We start from the raw sequence: 22,521 nt of genomic DNA, 5'->3' as shown, positions 1-22,521 counted from the left end.
CACCTACATAAATATATAATACAGTGAGCTAGAGCCCAGTGAATAATAATAGAGTAAAGGGTTTAATGAATGTTGTTCATAACAATTACAGAAAACAGAATTCAGTAGTTATCAGAAATAGATTCATAATCATGTTCAGAAATCATAGATCATAAGAGATACATATTTAGAATCATATTCATAATCAGAATTTGCAGTTAATCATACGTGGTACATTTATTAGCACTAGTAGAAACAATTGACCCATAAAAAGATAGCCATAAAGGCATATAATTGACCCATAAAGGCATATAGTTTACTCACATGCAGGGAGACGGTATAGTTGGCTCATGATACGTATAGTTGACCTATAATTAGGACATATACAGAAGGATCCATAACAGTTGGCTCATGAGACGTACAGTTGACCCATAATTGGGACGTAATAGAACAGATAACAATTGTCATCTGAAGCTATGAATGCCAAGAATACATTTTAAAAATATTGGACAACCATTCATTCATACAGAAACTAATATTTTAGAAACAGATCATCTTATATCATTCAGAAAATACTCATAATTGAACATAGTTTTACAAAGTTATTACTCGCAGATGGCTCCAAAGCAGATGAATAGAATAGATAACTGAATAGCTTACAGCGCATGACCTACACAACACATAACATATACACATTTGAAACATACGCTCAAGATATATTTCACTCATTACGTTTCATTCTTAGCGTGTTTTCAGTCTTTATCCTCATTATTGAGTCTTAATGTTGGCCTAGGAATGCCTAGGATGCAATGAGGATGCAAAAATGTATTTGAAAATACTTGGTCAAAAATGCTGGAAATAGAGGTCCCGCTCGAGCGCAACTTCCTTCGCTCGAGTAGACATGAAAAATGTGATTAGTCGCTCGAGCGCAACTTTCTTCGTTCGAACGATCTGTGAACTTTGCAAAAGTACTAGTTGCTCGATTTTTTCGCTCGACGCTTGCTTAAGCATGAGACTCAAGTCCTAGCTCGAGCGTAACTCTTGCCGCTCGAGTGGTCTGTAAAATATGAAATTTCTGGGAGCTTGTATTTCACGTTCAAGCAAAGTTCTGATTGCTCGAGCGAAAGTGTAAGATCACAGAGTGGTTGCTTGAGCGGAGAATCCATCGCTCGAGCGGGAAAGCAGAATTTAGAATTTCTAGATTGCACTCCCTAGCTCAAAACTCGTATTCAACCCTTCAAAACACAACTCTTGGACCCTAAAACTAGAGGAAACAAGTCTAAACTTGGAAAACATAAAGAATTAAAGATCATTTCATGAAATCAAGGCCCATAAGTGTGTCAATTATACAAACTTAAGCTTGAATTGTGAAAACATAATATGAATATGACATGCATAGAGTGATTTAAGCTCCAAGTTTCCAAGTCATGAGCAAATGAGATGTTAGATCAAAAACTTGTTGAATTCTTTAAACAAAACCAAGATATGGACATGTATGTGGAAATTCTTGAAAATCAACTTACAAAATTATGAGAATTATGTATTCATGCATGAGATGCTCTTCTTTCTCACTTCCTTAGTGCAAATTATGCAACCCACGGTCTAATTTGTTGAATGTATGTACCAACCAAGTAAATTACAAGACTAAAGGCTTGATTGTTTACCTTAGATGCTTAATGGTGTTCTAAAGGTTCAATTGTTTGAGTTTCTAAACCTAACCTTCAACTCTCCACAAGTCCTCTTCCAATTCTTGAGTTCAAACACTCTCTCTAGGCTCCCCTCCCACTCTCCCACATTTTGCTGTCAAGGAGATGAAATGAGAGTGTAAAAAAAATGCACTATAGAGCCCACTCATGCCTTATATAGGCTCAATTATGAAGGCTTAATTAATGTTAATCAATTGACATTATTTACTTTAATTTAATCGTTCCGAATCGAATTTCAATTGAACCTATCGTAATGTTCTAAAAATTTCAAATAACACATATACCAAGTCAATTTTGTGATCGGATGTCGATAAGACCTTTAATTCGCAAAATAGAACAAAACTAGAGACATATATTCCTACACAGAACAGGTAGAAACTTATATAACATATAACACATGTAATGAATGCAAAATTTCATCTTAATTACTTATTAAGCATTCGTAATCATGGATTATACGTTAATTAGAGGCCGGGGTTGTTACAAATGGGCTTTTTAATCTCAATGTAAATACTGTTTTACCTAATTTGACTATTAATAATAAGAACACATTTTCTGTTTATATTGCCGAGTCTTCTTTTTTATGGCATGGTAGATTATGATATGTTAATTTTAATTCTTTGCATAGACTTCTTTCTTTAGAATGTTTTCCAAACTTAGAGTTTGATTCTAATCATAAATGTGAGATTTTTGTTGAGGCAAAACTCACTAAGGTATCATTTAATAAAGTAGAAAGAAGTACTGAACCTCTAAGTTTAATTTACATAGATATCTGTGATTTAAAATTTGTTCAAACTAGAGGAGGTAAGAAGTACTTTATTACTTTTATTGATGATTGCACTCGATATTGCTATGTTTACTTATTGAGAAGTAAAGATGAAGCCTTAGAAGCTTTTATCAATATAAACTTGAGGTTGAAAAGGCAAAACTATTAAGATAGTGAGGAGTGACAGAGTTGGTGAGTATGATGCACCATTTGAGGAATTTTGTTCTGAACATGATATTATTCACCAAACGACTGCACCCTATTCTCCTCAGTCAAATGGAGTTGCTGAGAGAAAGAATTAAACTCTTAAAGAGATGATGAATTCCATGTTGATTAGTTCAGGGTTACCTTAGAACATGTGGAATGAGGCGATTTTGTCTACTAACTTTATCCTTAACAGGGTGCCCCACAAGAAAATTAATCAAACATGTTATGAAGTATGGAAAGTTAAACGACCTACCTACAATTACCTCAAAGCGTGGGGGTGTTTGGCCAAAGTGGCAGTCCCTAGTCCCAAAATGACTAAGATCAGACCAAAAACCATTGATTATGTGTTCATTGATTATGCAAATAATAGTAGTGCATATAGAGTTTTAGTTCATAGATCTGAAAATCTAGATATGCATATAAACACTATTATTGAGTCAAGGAATGCGTCGTTTTTTAAAGACATTTTTCTTTGCAAGGAAACTGAAGAGAGAAGTTCAAACAAAAGAATAATACTGCTATGAGTAGTAGTGAAGACCAAAATGATAATGAAGCAAATGAACCTAGACGTAGCAAGAGGGCTAGGATCTCTAAATCATTTGGTACAGATTTTCTAACATACCTATTAGAAAATGAGCCTCGAACCTTCAAGGAAGCAATGTCAAGTCCTGAAGCTCCATTGTGGAAAGAGGCTGTGAATAGTGAAATTGAATCAATACCGCAAAATCATACTTGGGAACTAGTGGATTTTCCACCAGGGTGTAAACCTCTTGGATATTCGTGGATATTCAAGAGAAAAATAAAAGCAGATGGTTCAATTGATAAATACAAGGCTATGCTTGTTGTTGAGGGATATAGGCAGAAGCAAGGCCTTGATTATTTTGACACCTATTCACCAGTGACAAGAATAATATCTATTCACATGTTAATTGCTTTTGCAGCTTGATACATCAAATGGATGTTAAAACATCCTTTTTGAATGGCAAGCTAGATGTGGAAATCTATATGGAACAACTAGAAGGGTTTCAGGTTCTTGGCCAAGAGAAAAAGGTTTGTAAACTTGTGAAATCCCTTTATTGATTAAAATAAGCTCCGAAACAATGGCATGAAAAGTTTGATCACGCTATGCTTTCAGATGGTTTTAAGATAAACGAATATGACAAATGCGTCTATGTTAAAAGCACAGACAAAGGCTATGTCATAGTTTGTCTTTATATGGATGACATGCTCATTATTGGAAGCAATAATGACATGATTAAATCCACAAAGAAAATGTTGAACAAAAAGTTTGACATGAAAGATTTGGGAGTAGCAAAAGTAATTCTAAGAATAAAAATTACTAGAATATTTGAAGGATATGCTTTATCTCAGCCTCACTATGTTGAGAAAATTCTGGAGAAATTTGGAAAACACGACGACCGTCCTACTAAAACACTTGTTGACATTAGTCTTTATTTGTCAAAAAATACAGGTGCAAACATATCACAATTGGAGTACTCTCAGATAATTGGAAGCTTGATGTACTTAATGAATTGTACTAGGCTAGATATAGGCTATGTTGTAAGCAAATTTAGTAGGTACACAAGTAATCCAGGTTCCGATCATTGGAAAACAATAATTAGGGTACTTAGGTATTTAAGACATACCTAGAATTATGATTTACATTATATCAAATATCCACCAGTACTCGAAAGGTACAACAATGCAAATTGGATATTAGATACTAAAGACTCAAAATCTACTAGTGGATACGTCTTTACCCTGGGTATAGCGATTCCGGTTTTAACCCCGTTAGCTGTCGTATTCCGGACTCGGGTTGGTATGGTTTAGAATGGTTATTCATGTCTTGTTTTCCTTTGTCTCTCATTTATTTTGGTTATCGGGTTATAGTTGTGCATTTGAAACAGGTTGGTTGCTTGTTTTTCCAAACCTTTGTTGCCCAGATTTTAGCTCTTCCGCTCGAGCAGGTATTCTTACGCTCGAGCGGGCTTCACACATTTTGCTCTTGCACTCGAGCGGGCATTCTTGCGCTAGAGCGGGATTTGTTAAATCTCAGCACTTTTACAGTTCTGAAAATATTGGGAATGTGCATTGGACGCTTGAGCGTCCAGTTTCACGCTCGAGCGGGGACCTTCGTCTGCAAATATTCTGGAAGTACGTATTCTACGCTCGAGCGGCACTTTTCACGCTCGAGCGGAGCTTTGTGTCTGATACTCAAGAGGGGCTTTCCATGCTCAAGCAGACTGCGTGAATAACAGTTCGAGAAGATGACATTTTGAATTACTTTTTCATATATATATCTCTCTCTAAAACTTTTCAAAAAGCTCAGAATCCTCATTCTCTCTTATATTTCATTTAGATCCATTGGGATTTCCACCCTAGTGCCTTTGAGAAAAAGGTAGAGCTCGTCAAGATCTACATTTTGATCTGAATAGAACTGGGTTTTGGTGTTCTTGAAGTTTCTCTCTCTTGCGTGGCTCATATTATTCCTTTGAGGTAGGGATCTTTCTACACATTTATATGTTATTTAGCTTAGATATTTGTCATTTGTGTAACAATGGTGTGACTTGTGGAAGTTTTGAACAAACCTAGGGTTTGGGTATAAATGAAAAGAGGGGTTTTGGTGAATAAGGTGAAAATGATTATGGGGTTTGAAAACGATGTTGTGTTGTGTCTAATTTGATAATTTTAGCACTTAGTTATTGTTTGGGAAAAGGAGAGGGGGCGGGGGGGGGGGGGAGGAGTTTGCCCTAATGAGATAAATCTACTATTTTGTATAATAGTTGAAGTTAACATTAAAAATGTGAAATTGGAAGGGTATTGGTATGAATAGTGAGATTGGTTATGTATTATCTCAATCTTTGGAAATTTTGAATAGATTATCTATCATAAGATTAAATATCTATTTAGAAATATTTGTATTAGGCTATTGGTGGAGGATAACCATGATTGTTGTAGAGATTGAATGTTGATTAGGTAAATTGAAACTAATCGCTTGTGGGTGTCATTGAATATGATTATATTTATATACATTGTATATATATGATTATTTGGGAGTAAAAAGGGGATGTGCTCCACATATGATTATGTGTTTAAATACACTGTATATATATGAATGATTGTTTGGGAGGGGAAAGGGGATGGACTCCATTATAATTAAGTTAGCTGGAGTGTCCTGGGTGAAAGTTCCGAAATCTTACATGGGTGTCGATCCCGCGAACGAAATATCCGTAAAATGGCAATGGTAGTGCTTGTATAGCCTACGTTTACATGGGTCCGGTTTGACGGTTTCCCGCTCACGAAATATCTGTGAAAGGACAGTTTGAAGTGTTTGTACGTTAATAAAGTGATTGTTGTACCATTGAGTTGTAGTCTTATCAGATTGTTAAAGAAATTATGAAATTGACTGATGAGTTGTGATAAGTAAGTGAATTGAAAATAAATTGGAGAAATCTGGATTGCGATTTGAACTATGATGACTTTTGAGAATTTGAGTCGTGAATGTTACATTATAGATAATGTATACACTCCTTGTACTTATATCTTTGCTAAATTTCATATACTATGTTAGATGATTTCTATTGGGCTGTGGCTCACCCTATTTGGGAATAATATTTTCAGGTAATGATGGCATGCCTCTACCAAGGTAGTAGTTAAAGAGAATTTTGGAAACAAGAGCTTCTTTTCATTTGATTAGTTCTTTTTGTAAAGCCAAGGGCTTAATATGTATTGAGCGAAACTCGCTTTTGTTGGGCATTTGTTTCCGCTAAACACTTTGTACTACCAATGTTATGAAATGGAAGGACTTGTACTCTGATTCATGCAACAATTGTGTATGCTTTGGATTATATTTATTATACTATATTTTGAGGGCGTTACACTGGGAGGTGTTGCAGTTTCTTGGAAATCTTTCAAGTAGACATGCATAACAAGGTCGACAATGGAATCTGAGTTTATCGCATTAGATAAAATAGGAGAAGAAGCAGAATGACTTCGTAATATCGTAGAAGACATTCTAATGTGGCTTAAACCTGTGCCAACTATATGCATTTATTGTGATAGTGAAACAGTAATAGAACGAGCACAAAATCTTACGTATAATGGTAAGTCTCGACACATTTGTTGAAGATATAATATTGTTAGGCATTTGCTCTTACATGGAATAATTTCCATAGAATATGTAAAGTCAATGGAGAATATTGCGGATCCATTGACTAAAGGGCTAGCCAGAGAGCAAGTTTACCATATATCGAGGTGTATAAGATTAAAGCCTATTAGTTAAAAGTCGCCATAATGGCAACCCAACCTAGTTGATTGGAGATCCCAAGATTTAGGTTCAAAGGGACAATCGAATTATGGATGACTTCACATATCATTAAGGAGGTTTTCTCTTACCCATTTCTATAATAAGAAGAGTGATACCTGCAACGTTAATATGATAAGTTTTCCTTTTAATGATTCTTATAGCTTGGACATCCAAGTGGGGTATGGTAGGATACTCTTAATAAGAAGTTACCTATATGAGTGTGAATTGGGCCGGTTCTGTGAGAATTGAGACGGCTAAATTCTCTAGAGCACTCATAAATTACCAGGTGTTGTTCAGGGCCAAAATGAACACAACCATAAGAACCAAATTGTGTCTGTGGATACACTATGTGTAGTCTATAGTCTTGGCTTACATAAATAGTTGAACAGTTCAAGGCATCGTGTCCATTGGTTAGCCAGTAAGTCCGATAGGGTTTCACTAAAGGAGGTTCAAAGGCAAAAACTACGTATCTCACTGTGGAGTATCTTCTTAATGTACTTTTTTTTTGTCTGCATCTTGTTGCATTTCCGTTATCGTGAATTCCATTTATATGGGCGATTGTTGGAAAATGGCTTTTGTAAAACCTTATTTTTTGCTAGCTTTGAGCGTTAATTAAGGTGCGACCCAAGCGTTGTTTTTAACGTTTATTTTTGGGTTTGTGTTTAATGCCACATACTGAATAACATCGTGTATTTGGTTGCTCAAAATTATTTCCGGATGAATGAGAATTCAACGCACAATTTCAGGTTCGTGGAAATGGCTTTAGGTAGGTTTCCTATACATTTGTGAAATGTGCTTGTCTCACATTGGAAAGACTTAAGATTTTGAATGGGTTTATATACTCTAGCTTGGAATACTTGGGATGGGGCCCCAAAGGGTACCCAAGTTTGTAGAAGGGTAAAATTTTAGGTAAAGTAAGTTAGACCCATTGGATCCAAAACAAAAATCACATGCGCGCGCCGTCGCCTTCCGTCCATCTGGTCAGTTGGGCGGGCAGGGCCGGGCCTGGGCTTGGATGCGGGTGTATGGTGTAAGGTTGAGTTGGGCTTGTCTGGCCCAATACTTATTTTTTTGGGCCAAAAACATTTTAAAATTTTTAATTTTGGTTTCAAAATTCAAAATAAAATAGTCTAGTTTTTTTTTTTTTTTTTTCACCCAAATAGATCCCTACCTATGAAAGTCCACCCAAACAGATTCAAAATAGGTTCATACCTGTTGAATTCAAATCTGTATCTGTTCAAACAGGTTTGTACGTATTCAATCCATCCCAATAGGTTTTTTACCGATTCGAAAAAACCACCATTGCTCCTATATAAAGCTTGCCATTCTAGCAATTCTTGGGATCGAATTTTTCTCTCAGAATTTCGTCATTTATTTTTTGTTCCTCCAGTGCTCTTGTATCTATTTTGTATTTAATTCTAGAAAAAGAAAGAGAGAGTTACAACATAGTTTTTTGGTTCGCTAGACTTGATTTTGTAGTGCTGCTAATCAAGTGTCAGTCATTGCATCCTGGGAAGTAGACGCCGTTAGATCTCGAAGCACCGAAGTGAGGGCAAAATCTACTTTAAGGAGATTGTGTCCAACACAAGCCTTGACTTATATTTTCTGTAAGCTTTTAATTCGGAATTTAATTTATATGATTATTTCTGAATTATTTTATTTTATTGTTTAATTTATTTATACATTTAATTTACACAAACACACCTCTCGGAATAACACTTTGATGTCTATTGTTGATTGTAATTGTCAATAAGAGAGAAATAGAGAGAGAGATGAGAGAGAGAGAGAGATAAAAGAGTGTAAAACTCTTATTTCTCTTTATAATCTTTTTTCTACCACACGTTTCATGTCCTTTTCCTTGGTCCTAATGTGCCTCGAAGAATACTACTATTTTTTGTTGCTTGGTTCAGAGTGAGTGCTCTGTGTTGGATCTTTTTTTCCTTTTCTGATTAGCCTTTCATTTTCCTAGTTTTTTCAACAAAAGGGTGTGAAAATGCCTATGGATCAGCCATTTGGTCATCAGAGAGATGGGGATGTGAAGTGCGATGTCTTGGACCTAGAAACCGCTATAAAAGATAGAATTTTGGGCGGCGGAGGCAGGGCTATCTGCGGCGACGGCGGCGGCGGCAGCGCCACAACAAGAAACTCGATTTTAGCTACCATCATTGTTGCAAACCCCTCCACCCACCGACGTCGCCATCACTATCACTCGCGACTCTCCTCTGTGTGTATACACAAATCTGTCTTCTTCTCTTCTTCTCTCTTTCTCTCTGTGTGTTGTTTTTTTTGTTTTGTTCATCAAGGGATTCTCTCTCCTCTCTCTCTCTCTCCCAAACCTCCCATGCTTCAGAAAGATAAGGCCTTGTTCTTCACTATCATCTCTTTCTCTCTCTCTTTGTTCCCCTTCCCTTTTCTCTCTTCCTCTCCCATTTCTATTTCAGACAGAAAAGAGAGAGAAAAAAAAAGGTCGTTTGGCACCTCGAGCCATTCGAGCTAGCTCATTTTTGAGCTATGTAGCAGAGTTGTTAGAAATAATATTAGAACACTTGTCCAAAATTCAAAATTTTGGTGGAGATTCAGTGAGTGTTTTTATATGGGCTATGTACATTATGAATCTAATCACACATTAATATTTTTGTATAAAATTTTACATAGTGAAAATTTTGAATTTGTAACATTTTGTGTAAATATATAATTGCCACTATTTTTTTACATAAAATTTCATAAATAAAAAAACAATTTAAGCATAATTGATGCCCTGTAGTTTTTAAAAGTTTCACAAAATAGTTTTTTTAATAGAAAAATAGACACACACAAAAAAAAATAAATAAATCATCATTTATAACCGTTTGTAGCAATGCCAACAAACTTATTTGTTATTAAGTCCAAATATGTGATGATAAAAATAGGGAGCAATTGTAAGAAAATAATATAAACTCAAAGTAATTGTAAAGATGTGGAAGTATATGATTTAATTGTACAATTTAGTACATGAATTGCTTTATTTTTATGATATTGTAATTATTTTGTATTGATACCATATTTCTGTAATTTTTTTCTAAAAATAATTTATGACATACTCATTTTTATATGTATTTTGTACTAATTTTTTTTTAAAAATATCATCTTTTAATTACATTATTTTATTTTTAATAAATTTAATATTTTTAAAATCATCTTTTTTATATTTTAAAAATAAGATGTATGTTCAATATGAAATTTGAAAAAAAAAACTTTATATATTCAATACGCAAACTTAAGTTCAAGTTACCGAAACAACTCGAAGTTGTTTTGGGAACTAATTATTTTAGTTGGTTTTTTTACTTAGTTGTAAAAAAAGTTTTTTTAAAAAAAATTAATGGACTCTTTTTTAGTAATTTTTTTGACTAAAATAACATATTGCCAAAGTTGCCTAATAAAAATAAAAAATACATTTATTCAAAAAATTCAATTGGAGAATCCATAAAAAATAAAAATGTATTATTAAAAATACATTTTTAAAAAAAAGATGGTTTAGGAATAAACTATTTTAATAATTTTTTTAAAATTTTATAAAAAATATGTAAAAACTATAGAGAAAATAAATCCCATTTTGAAAAATTTATCCATAAATCCCATTTGCAAGAATGTTGATCTATTTAGTCTTAAGATTTTTCTTTTAAATCAATTAGTTATTTTTGTTTTTGGGAAGAAAGATTTGTTTGATTTGGTGCTATTTGAGTTTACTTAATTGCTGTTTTGTGAATAGTTTTTCCAAAACTTTCAGTCATTTGCAAGATGGGAATGGAAATGCTATGTATGCTGAGATATTTTTTTTTTTTTGGGGGGGGGGGGGATTTGGGGGGTCATTTCAGTAACGTTTGTTGAGATACTTTTTTGGAGATTTGGGGAGGTCATTTCGGTAACGTTTGATGGGTTGATGTTTAACGTGTTCAGTGTTAGATGTTGAAACTCCTTTTGTGGTGGTATGGTGTTCCGGCAAGGGAAGTGCAGAGTTTGTTTGGTTTGGTTTGGTTTGGTCTGGGATGGAATTATCGCAAGGTATGTGGGTTGGTTTGTTGATATTTTATGTCTAATGTTTTCTGTGTTTTGTTGCGTTGGTTTTTGCAGTTGGTTTGGTGTGTTGCTGGGTTCATTATTGTGACCCATTTTTTGTTGTTATGATGATTCATTATTATGTTTTGTTGTGTTGTTAATTGTGTTTTGTTGGATTGGTCAAGTAGATGGTTCAATGTGGTTGTATTGTTTTGTTTATGTTGGTTTTTTTACGAAAATATTTTGATTCACTATTGACGTATCATATGACGCTAGTTCGTCTATTATGTACATATGTAGTGTGCCACACGTTTGTGGTGTGTTAAGTTTTTCTTTTCTATGTGCGAAATTGTTTTGGTCCTGATAATGTTGGTGTAATTATAATGGATGTGGTTAATTTTAATTCTTATTTGTATAGTTTTAACATGTCCATTCTTATTTATATGAGTGTTCTGGTAATGTTGGTGTAATTATAATAAGTGTGGTTAATTTCAATTCTTATTTCACATTTGGAGTTTTAATGTATTACATCGATTGGAGTGTTACGTTTAGGAAAAATATACAAAAAAGATTTATGTTTTTATTTTTTATTTTGTGTATTACATTGTAGTGTGTTACATTTGAGTGTTATATTTAGAAAACGTACACTAAGGAGTTTTTGGAGTGTTACGTTGTTACGTTTGAAAAAAATATATTAAGGAGTTTTTTAGTATTACATTGGAGTATTACGTTATTATTCGTAATATGCCAGCAAGAGAAAAAATCTAAAACTTCTATAGTGCGAATTGCCCAAATATGCAAATTTATATTTGGAGAAACTCACTTTTATCCATTAAAAATTAAATTCAAACGTGTAAGTGACTACATTTTTTATATAATTTCTACTTTAATGGAACCTTTAAATTTATAAGAAAAAAGAAAAAAATAAACAATTTATAAGATTACATTTTAAAATTTATTCAGTGTGTTGGGGTTCAGTTTTCTAAATTAACTTTTCCAAAATTGATTTTTTTTTTTGTTTTTCGTGTTTTTTTATTTTTAGAGAATATTTTTTAAATTTTAAGTAATTTTTTTTACTTTTTTAGATGCACCTTACTTAGATGTATTTAAATAGTAAAATATTTGTAAAAAATTATTTCAAAAAATTAATAAATATACCTAAATACAAAAAATGTATTGTATTTTTATATTTTTTGGTATTTAGTGTATTTTTTATAGATTTTTTCACAAATATTATATTTTTTAAGTATATTTATGTTAGGTGTGTTTAAATTTTTAAAAAAAATTGCTTAAAAAATATTTTAAAAATTCATTGAAAACATTAAAATATGAAAAATAAAAAAGTAGAATTTTTTAAAAATTAGAACCAAACAAGCTAATTGGTATTTTACCCTAAAATTTTTAACTTTTTTTATATGATTTTTTTTTGACTTTTTTAATTTTGAAGTGTTCCCAAATCAAGTGTAAGGCTGCGTTTGGTTTAGTTTTAGAATTGTGATTATATTTTTAGAGTTGTGATTTGAGCGTAGAATTGTGAGTTGAGTTTTGACTAATTGAAAATTTGTTTGGTTATAAATTTTGAAAGAAATTTTAGAATTTAGAATTTAGAATTTTGAAAAGAGAGAATTGGGTTTACTCGGTCGTTCGCCCACACGGACATCCTCCCCAACATTCGGCTGATTAACTGGAACAGTGTAATTTTTTTTTTGCGATTATAACCCGTTATTTGAAAAAGAAAAAGAAAAAAAAAAACTTATATTTGTTTTAGATATTTTTTAAATATAAAAATTAATTTTTTAAAATTTTTTTATAAAAATAATTTAACAATTTCATCACTAACTATCTTTAACAATATATCATCAAAAGAATTTTGAAAAAAATTTTAAATTTTAAATTTTAAATTTTAAATTATGTGATTGGTTATGAGTTTAAAATGAATTTTTGAATTAAGTTTTAAATTATATATTTAATTATAAATTTAAAAAAGTGATTTGAAAAAGCTTTTCCTTTGAAAAATTTCTCCAAAAAATTACGATGTTGCCGCGTGGACTCCAAGTACACAAGACAAGACGTATACAAAAGGCAATGGAAAATGCTTTCTTCTTCTTCTTCTTCTTCCTGGTAGTTTCTGGGAAACTCAAAACGCAATCGATCCTTGCAAGTTGGTCCTTTTTCAGGGGTGAATTGTCGATCGATCGCTGACCTCTTAAACCCTTGCATCAATTTAACTGGTAAGTCCATTCTTATTTGTTAAAATCTTGAAAAATTGAACGTGTTTGATAGATCAAATCTAGGGCTCATATGAGGTTTCTATTGATTGTTTCCAGAAAGATCGCTAGAGGTTAATTTGTAATCGAATCCACCATGTTTACTCGGATGTTCGGCAAACCTAAGCAAGAGGCCAATGCTCTTACTACCTTAGACAAGTTAAACGAGGTTAATTTCATTTATTTTGTGTTTCTTATTTGTTACAATAAGTTTCTAATTGACTGTTCAATGATTGATTATTTGGGGAACATGTCTTTATAGTTATTTATGTAGAGCTTTGAAATTCTTGGCTTAATCTAGAAATATTTACGCAATTCAAAATTGAAATTTGAATTGGAAATGTGAAATTTACAAGTTACTGGGTAATAAATACACTCTTCAAATTGTATGATGCTGCGAAACACATGGACTAGATATCATCATCTGTTACGGCATCACTGTTGTGGCTGAACAACTTCTTGTTGAATTGGAATTTTTAGTGTTTTGCTCAACAAAAGAATGACTGTGAAGCTGGTTAAAAAAAAAAAAACTTTTGGAGCTAATAAATGAGACCAGTGTCATAATCTTTTTATGGCAACTGTGAATCTGTGGTGATCATTCAACTTTAACCTTCCTCTCAGTTTTGTATTTTTCTGAAAAGGTATCTATGAGCATATATTGTGGTGGAAACAAAATGATAGCTAATTATTCACTCTTCATGGATTTTAAATTTTTTTATTTTTCTTGTTTATGCTTAGACACCTTTGCCCTTCCTAGAATCTGTTTTAGTGAGAGCCTCATGTGCTGGTTCATCCTTTTTTTGTTTATGCTTAGATACATGATGCCAGGTGTGGAGGGAAGGGCGCATCAAGTGGGGTCCTGCCCCCTCAAAAGTTTGTAGAAATCCCTCTTTTTTACAAGGACTACCCTTCAAAATATTTTAAACCCCATTTAGTGGCCTCCCAAATTCAATTCAGCTGCCCTTGAAATCTTGGAAAGCCTATCCTCCAAAATTTAAAGCATCATGTGATGGTCCTCCAATAATTCCATCTTGTCTCATGTTTAAAAGCTATGAGTAACCACGATTGTTATCAATTCATGAATCGAATCATGAATCGTAAGATTTACTTTATTTAATACATCTATATACACATGTAAATATCTATATAACTAAGTTGTTATATGTATATATCTATAAAATCACGTATCTCAATATAATTAATTGGTATATAATTTTTAATTTTTTATAGAGGAGAAAATATCATCATTTTATAAATCATGTGAACAAAACAAAAGCAAAATTGAATCTCAATGAATTGTAGTGAAGTGCACAATTCACTCAATTTTTATTCAACAACACAATTTGAATTGTCTTGGTTGAAACTCTTATCTAATTGTATGAGTCGAATCATGAATCGTACGATTCTAACGACAATGCTAACCACATGCTAATTTTGGACTATAGTTTTACTTGGTTGGCATGAAATCATATTAAATAGACATTTTTACTAAAAGTAGTAAAATTTTGCTAGAAAAAAATAGATTGGTCTCTTGTATGAGTTCCTATAATTTTTTAATTTAATCGCTTGTGAAGTGTTTTGGATACACGTTGAGTAATATTCAAATAATTATATGGGCTTATGACAAGTGGGTAATATATGTCTAAACTGAGACTATCACTGGTGTTCTATAATTTTTAATTGGTCCAGTTTGCCTGTAGTAAATAATGTTTTAATAATTACTTAAACAGTTTAACCCCTGCCCAAGCCACCTTTCCCAACTCACTTTCAGGGCTACCTACTTTGGGACTTGTGTAATATATAATCCCGGCGGGTAAGACAGGAGATGGCCCTGCCCCAGCCACTGCTCAAGGGTTACCTCCACTCCCCAACTGAGCAAAATTGAGCAAATTTGCAGCTTGACCCTTTTCAACGAATCTTTGCACTTTTGGATTCCATTCTCTCTGTCCCAATTATTGCCTGAGCGGAATCACCAAAACCAATAACACCCCCCCCCCCCCAAAAAAAAAAAAAAAAAAACACCACACACACATTAGAGTCCCGGGTCTGCCCCTGCATGATTCTGTGATGTCTATCATTGTTGCTTTTGTATCAATTCCCATTTTGGTTTAATCTGAGCCTTTTATTTTTTATGTTGTATAGACACTTGAGATGCTTGAAAAAAAGGAGAAAGTACTCCAGAAGAAGGCTTCTGCAGAAGTTGGAAAGGCCAAAGAATTCACCAGATCAAAGAATAAGAGGGGTATGGTTTTCAACTGCTTGCATTTTCTTCTTCAGAGGACCAATTCATGGTGTTTACACATTTGTTCTTCAAGTTGATGTAGTATGTCGGGCTGCATGTGTGGTGGTTCCATTTTAATTGTAAATACTATTGCAGTTGGTTTTGCATAATTTTTATTTTTCCCAAATTAACTTAATTTTGTGTATAGGCTTTATTGCACTTGTTTGCCTTGTGTTTATGTAACAAATTACCGCTGTGTTCTATTGTAGACCATATTGTTGTGATAATTTCAATGTAGTAAAAATGAAGGAATGATGATAACTTTTCTTACATATATATAGAATAGGTATGTATTTAATTAAAATTGTACATTTAAAAGTTAAATTTTAGGAAAACTTGTCCTTGTGTTTCATTCATCATTCCAAACTTTTACTTCAGTTATTTTTTCACTTTTGTGATTAAGGAGCTTGTTTTTTTCACAAATAATGATGGGGAGGGAACCTGAAATTGAGCCAAAAGGTTCCAGTTTTGCTTTTAGCCATTGCTTTTATTGTTTTTATTCAATGCTTTCTGCTGGCATTACTGTTTTGATTTGGCAGATAGGGGAATTCACATACATTGATTTTCCGGCTCTCACCTTTCCAAATGTTTTGTTGTTGATATTCTCTTGATATGTTAAAAGTCGGGCACTTTTAAGAAGGTGCATGTACTACTTCTTGGTTTGAATCTGAAACCTCATTGTTATCGCACAGCGGCTATACAATGTTTGAAGAGGAAGAGGCTATATGAACAACAAATTGAGCAGCTTGGAAATTTCCAATTACGCGTCCACGACCAGGTTAGCTTGAGTTCTTATATTCTCTGACGGCGCACCTAGTGTTCAAGGATAGTTGAATTTCCATTCATAGGATGATTTGCCAATTTATATGCCATGCATGGATGTTTCAGATGATACTGTTAGAAGGTGCAAAAGCTACAACAGAGACTGTGGATGCATTGAGAAGTGGAGCAGCCGCAATGAAGGCCATGCAGAAAGCAACGTAAGTAGCTTTTCTTCTAGATTATTCTAAACTTCACCTCTGGGGTTTACTTTCAATTTGATCTATTTATTTATGCTGTACTTGTCCATGAGGCAACAAAGTTCCTGAATATAATAGTAAATCTGGCCTTTTAGCTTGTTTTAGTACTTATGCTATACTTACACAATTATTTGGAACTGTCATCTTATAATACACAGGAATATTGATGATGTGGACAAGACAATGGACGAAGTAAATGAGCAGACTGAGAACATGAAACAGATACAGGAAGCATTGGCTACACCCATTGGTGCAGCATCTGATTTTGATGAGGTTTTCCTTCTATTCATAATTGCTTGGTTCCTTTAACTCCAACTATGTTACGTGGACTCTTCAAGATAAGTCAAATACCCGTGTCGGACACCCAACACTTGGGCAAGGGGTGGGATATGTGTCCAACACTTTCCATTGGACACTTCTTATATATTTGTATTTAGCACTATAATTGCCATATAATGAGTAAAATTCTTTTTGACAGTATGCTACATATACTTTCATTTTATTTCACATAATGGATTAAAATATAAAAATATGACCTTTTATTGCCGATCTGTATATCCTTAAATTTGAAGTTTGATGGGTCCGACCTTCCAGATACAGACCCACACCCGTTACTTGTACCCAAGGCCATGTAACATAGATCTCAAATTGATGTATGGAAGAAATTGTAGAAATTGTACTCTGGTTCTCCATGTTCTTAATAACTAATGCACAGTAGTGATGTAAATCTGCTGAACACATTTATTATCATTGCAGGATGAATTGGAAGCAGAGCTTGAAGAACTGGAAGGTGCTGAGTTGGAGGACCAGCTTTTGCAACCTGCAACTATGGCCACTGCGGCCCCAATTCAAGGATCAGCAGCAGGCAAGCAACCGGCTCGTGCTGCTCCACAGAAGCGCACAGCTGAGGAAGATGAACTCGAGGCATTGCAGGCTGAAATGGCACTTTGAACAGGTCTTTTTTTTTTTTTTTTGGTTTTTATTAGTATTTTGATCAATCATTGTGCCTATGTGGCAATCCTAGCTTTATGAAGTTGCCGTAGCTCTAAAGCTTATAATCCATAACTTGACTGATCGGTGAGCTGTAATACCCCGAGTCTTTGGAATCTCTCCAGCTAGAAGAGATGTAGACTCCAATTATATTCAGTGTATATTATGAGTCCGTTAGCTTAAAACATCTTCTAATGAAAGCACGCTTATGCAGCTCTGATAAAAATCGTTGTATTTGAAACACTGAAATTATTAGATACCTTTGGGGGCATTTTAGTGAAAAGAGATTATGTAGCAAGTTTTGATAGTTATTTGTTTTTTTTTTTTTAATCTTCATTGTTATTTTTACTGCTTTAATTTTTCAATTTCAAAATTTTAAATTAAATAACCAAAAAAAAAAAAAAAAACAAAAAAAAAAGGGGCCATATTGGGGTCATACATCATGGTGCAAGGTATCAATTTATCAAAATTCACCTGCACATTGAGGTGTAAGATGTTTTGTTTGTTTTGTCTCACATGAGTCAGGTTAGTTTAACTTTCAATCCTTCTAGATGAATCATGAGTTAATTTTTTTTTAAGAAAATGTTTTGGTAGCTCGAATTTCAGTTTGTCTGAATCACTCAAATTTATGCATGTCAATTGATTGTCCGGACAGCCACTCGGACGATCAGTGCAACACTTTTCTACCGCAGTTGTTACCTTGGTCAACTGTAATTGTCACCTCGTTGCCAGATGATCGGCTAGACGATCAGCAAGTTAAAACTCGGGCCATTCAGGCAAACTCAAATTCGAGCTATGTAGCATTATTGTTTCTTTCATAAACATATCTTCTTCCTCTTCTTCTTTTTTATTTGTATTTTTTGTTTTGGTTTGACATTTCTGTAGTCTTTCAAAAATAAAGTTCACAAATGAGACAAATATGAGAAAATAAAAAGATTATGATTATCAGATCGATCTAATTTTTTTCATATATGATATATATAAAGAGCATTACAATATGAATAGTTCAAATAATTAAAACAGAACCTACAATAAATTTTACAAACACTTCAAATTTTCTCAAATTAAAATATGAATAATGTTAGGGATTTAAGACTGTTTGGTTGCATTCTCAAAATATATTTCCACCCGTACATTTGCGCTTCACGTTTGGATACAATTTTCAAATCGCAATTGCACCATACAATTCAAAATATATGTCCACTTCCCGTTTGGCAGATTTCTCCCTTCGTTTCTCCACTGTAAAAAGCTTCCAACGGTGCATACTTTGTATCTTCGATATTCTCCATTTCTGAAAAGCTTCACGTGAAAGAAATTTAAAGCTGAACTTCTTAAAAGCTTCACCTGGAAAGAAATTTGAAGTTGAATTTTGCGAGTCGTCTACCTCTCTTTCAGCGATCACAACGCAAGATTCTTCACGAGTCGTGTTGCTCTCTGTGAACTAAGACCTTCAAATCTAAATTATGTCTGTGAACCTCCTCTCCACCCATAAAATCACGTCTACCAGTTCCCACAAATCAAGTAAGTTGCAGTTTGTGCATTGTGGAAGATTCACTCTCTGAGCAACGAAACGACAAGACCGAGGTCAACTACATCACAAATTTCTCTCAAATTTTAAATTACAACTCACTGATTTTCTCAAACATTCCCAAATTCATTTTCAATTTATGTGTGTCAGGCTAAATTTGTGAGGCGTATTCTCAAATTAGACGCCTATCGAAGAAGCGCACATCCACCCACTGTACCCACTCCGTCACCGATGATAACTATTCCACTTCTACTGCTTTGGTACGTATATCCTTGAATCGATCTGCTAGTCATATATCCTTCAATCTTTCAATCGATCTGCTAAGTAATAGCTGAGAAGCAGAAATGGTTCTTATCTATCAAACTGGTCAACCGCCAGGACAACTGGCTGGTCGTCACACCGGTCTTTTGGCTGGTACCAACTCCCTCTCCTCTGGGTCGACCACCATTACCCCCTTTGATGCTTCTCTTCTTCTTCTGCTCTCCTTCTGTTTATTGTCTACTATATACATTTCTTTCACAAACTTTTTGCATGCAATATTTTGCTTTTTCTTGTTATATCTATTTTTTCCAACACTGTTAACAACTTCAATTGATGAATTTTTTTTCCTAGCAATATTCTGCTTTTTCTTGTTGTATCTGTTTTTCCCAACACTGTTAACAACTTCAATTGATGAACTTTTTTTCCCATCGAAACATAGTTGGAGATGATTCTTGCATTTTTATTTTTTAATATCAAATTTAGATTTGTTTAGATATAAATTGTGTGTTGTTAGATGGATGACAACATTTCTGATGACAATCAGGACACAGGAATGTTGAGTTCCAAAATTGAAATGAAACTAATAATCATGTTGAGAGATGAGGTACAAAAAAATCAAACAACAAGTTGTAGTATTGTGTGGACAGCTAAGCATTGGAATCATTTTGCAACTGAGTTGCAAAATTTGTATGGGTTTCGATACACACCAAAATAAGTGAGACAAAAATATCAGCGACTGAAAGTTGATTACCAAACCTTCAAGCGATTGCAGGTACAGACCGGTTTGGAATGGGACCCCATTGTAGGAACGGTTGTTGCACCCAGTGTTTTTAAAGGCGAAAGCACAAGGCGAGGCGTTTTACCCTTGTTGAGGCGAGGCTTAAGCCTTTTGAATTTTGAATTTTTTATTTTTATAAAATACAAAATTAATTAAATATAGCATAAAAAGAGTAAAAAAAATAAGAATTAACAAATAAAATTCTTAAAATCCATTCTAAGCATAAAACCAAAATTAATTAATAATTTCAAGTATTGTAAGAGCTTTCTAAGTCATTCTCATTAATACTATAATAAAAAAATAACTTAACTGATGGTAAAAAATAACTTAAATTCCAATTGTTCAATAAACAAAATACTTTAAACTCTAATATTCTATAAACAAAGCAATAAATAAATAATAGGTCACTTTATGTCATCCTCATTAATATTGTCATCATCTTCGTCCGCTATATCTATAATGGGATAGGTTCCATCATCTATTCCACCAACTTCTTCCAACTCCATATCTTCATCCATAAGGGTGCATCTTGTTGCCTTTTCTTTTCCTATATCATTTCCTATACAAGAAATAGGATTTCAAATTAATTAAATAGGCACATATCATAATATATTGCAACTAGTCCATAATTGTTTAACAACTTACTTGAACCTTCACCAACTTTTCTTTTCTTTGCATTCGAAGATGAGTCAACATTAATCGTAGTCATAGTTGATCAATTCTCCACACTTCTATCGTAGGTAGTGATAGGCACAGTCCTAATTGCTTCAGCATCGAACAATTCTTCTTCATCAAGCCAGGAAGCATCAAGGGGGAGGACAGGATCTTCATTTTCAGCAATCCATTCAGCATCTAAATCAATTTCATCAATTAGTATTGGATCGATGTTTTGCCTTCTTCTGATGCTCCTCTCTCTTAGTTTAGTGTTGTACTTCACATGGACCAAAACATTCAAACGTTTGTGCTCAAGCCTATTCCTCTTTGTTGTATGAATCTAATATAATAATATAAGATACGAAATATAACAAGTTAGAAACATGAATATTTATTTTATGTATAAAAATGTTTAGGAAAGAAAGATATATTACCGACTCAAAGGTGCTCCAATTCCTCTCACATCCCGAAGCACTACAAATTGGACTAAGTATTCGAATAGAAAATTTTGTTAACTCTGGTGTTTTGCTCCCAAAACGAATCCACCAATTAGCTACATAATTTGAAAAATGTACAAATGATTTCAATCTCGTATTTAAATTTTAAAGAATATAATTGGAAAATTATTTTCATATTAGTTTCTTACCAGGAGAGCTTATCGCTTTGGAATCAATTGCAACACGACTTCCGAATTCCTCTCTTTCTTGGTCATAATAATCCAATTGGATATCAGCCTTGAGACGCTCATCATAACACAGCATTCTATCCATGCACTGATACAATCCTTGCTTCACCTCCTCAACATTGGAGAAGGAATCTCGATAGCGCAACTGAGGGTTTAGATAATAACCAGCAGCATATATAGGTCTATGAAGTTGTGGTGTCCACCTTGCATCTATCGTATTCCAAATTGGTCTGTACTTCCTAACATTTCCTCCACAATTAAAAGCAATCTTTTCTTTAGTCAAATCCATTAACTCATAAATGTAACCCATAGCAAGCCTCTCCTCTGAATCAACTTCTCGCAAAACACTAACCAAAGGTATTGTGCTTTTGATACAAAAAGCAACATTAGGCCAAAATTTTGGATCAAGCAACACAGTTACACAAGCTTTTATCCCATCAACCTTTCTTACCCAACTACTAGAAGCCCACTTTTCTAAAGAAAACATAGCTTGGAGTGGTTGCTTTTGTTTGTAAAGACTTTGGAGAGTAAGATAAGCAGTAGCAAACCGTGTTACTGTTAGACAGAGTAGTTCATTGTTCTTTGTAAATGATCTCATCATTGAAAGAACTCAACAATGTCCATATATAAACTTGACCACTTGCCTAGCTAACGAGAGAGTTTGGTCATAAACTTTCAATTTTCCAATGTCCTCCAACATTAAATCAATACAATGCGTAACACATGGAGTCCAATACAACTTCTTCCTCTTCTCCGTAAGTCTCGACCCGCCATTGACATAGTTTGAAGCATTATCAATAATAACCTGAACAACATTATCTTCCCCAATTTCATCTACGACACTATCAAGATAGTTAAACATCAACTCCCCATTTTTTATAGTATCAGATACATCAATTGATTTTAAAAACCAAGTTCCAGTAGGGCTATTCACAAGAAAATTAATAAGAGCTCTACTTTTCCCATCTGTACAGCCATCAGACATAATTGAGCATCCATATTGTTTCCATGCTTTCTTATGTTCCTCCATCATGACATTTATATCTTCTACTTTTGCTT

General features: G+C 33.6%; 2 protein-coding genes and 1 long non-coding RNA gene across 3 annotated transcripts; 2 read left to right on the top strand and 1 right to left on the bottom strand.

The window, feature by feature from the left end:
- Nucleotides 1-12,994: 12,994 nt before the first annotated feature.
- Nucleotides 12,995-17,839, top strand: LOC114268073 (vacuolar protein sorting-associated protein 32 homolog 2). Its single transcript, XM_028209177.2, has 7 exons — nt 12,995-13,230; nt 13,327-13,435; nt 15,409-15,508; nt 16,240-16,325; nt 16,436-16,527; nt 16,725-16,839; nt 17,323-17,839. Exons 2-7 carry the CDS (start codon nt 13,364-13,366, stop codon nt 17,515-17,517), a joined length of 660 nt encoding a protein of 219 aa, XP_028064978.2. The 5' UTR covers nt 12,995-13,230; nt 13,327-13,363; the 3' UTR covers nt 17,518-17,839.
- A 72-nt stretch (nt 17,840-17,911) lies between these two features.
- On the top strand, nt 17,912-19,779 carry LOC145791000 (uncharacterized). Its single transcript, XR_014330528.1, has 2 exons — nt 17,912-19,140; nt 19,235-19,779. It is a non-coding gene; the product is annotated as an uncharacterized LOC145791000 (long non-coding RNA).
- A 1,059-nt stretch (nt 19,780-20,838) lies between these two features.
- LOC145791879 (uncharacterized) lies at nt 20,839-22,060 on the bottom strand. Its single transcript, XM_082872338.1, has 3 exons — nt 21,424-22,060; nt 21,212-21,330; nt 20,839-21,117 (listed from the first exon to the last, which is right to left on the bottom strand). Exons 1-3 carry the CDS (start codon nt 22,058-22,060, stop codon nt 20,839-20,841), a joined length of 1,035 nt encoding a protein of 344 aa, XP_082728464.1.
- Between the last annotated feature and the right edge of the window lie 461 nt (nt 22,061-22,521).

This window comes from Camellia sinensis, chromosome 5 (assembly GCF_055761805.1).
Source record: "Camellia sinensis isolate YWXY chromosome 5, ASM5576180v1, whole genome shotgun sequence".
Taxonomy (NCBI): Eukaryota; Viridiplantae; Streptophyta; class Magnoliopsida; order Ericales; family Theaceae; genus Camellia; species Camellia sinensis.
Note: the sequence above shows the minus strand (reverse complement) of the source record. Positions and strands in the feature narration are given on the sequence as shown.

What these genes read in the sequence shown, in the direction of transcription:
- LOC114268073 (XM_028209177.2), top strand. Translation starts at nt 13,364, where the DNA reads ATGTTTACTCGGATGTTCGGCAAACCTAAGCAAGAGGCCAATGCTCTT. An exon ending in CCTTAGACAAGTTAAACGAG is followed by an intron (nt 13,436 to 15,408) that starts GTTAATTTCATT and finishes TATGTTGTATAG; the next exon opens with ACACTTGAGATGCTTGAAAA. An exon ending in AATTACGCGTCCACGACCAG is followed by an intron (nt 16,326 to 16,435) that starts GTTAGCTTGAGT and finishes TGGATGTTTCAG; the next exon opens with ATGATACTGTTAGAAGGTGC.
- LOC145791879 (XM_082872338.1), bottom strand. Translation starts at nt 22,060, where the DNA reads ATGAGATCATTTACAAAGAACAATGAACTACTCTGTCTAACAGTAACA. An exon ending in CAAAGCGATAAGCTCTCCTG is followed by an intron (nt 21,331 to 21,423) that starts GTAAGAAACTAA and finishes CAAATTATGTAG; the next exon opens with CTAATTGGTGGATTCGTTTT. An exon ending in ATTGGAGCACCTTTGAGTCG is followed by an intron (nt 21,118 to 21,211) that starts GTAATATATCTT and finishes TTATTATATTAG; the next exon opens with ATTCATACAACAAAGAGGAA.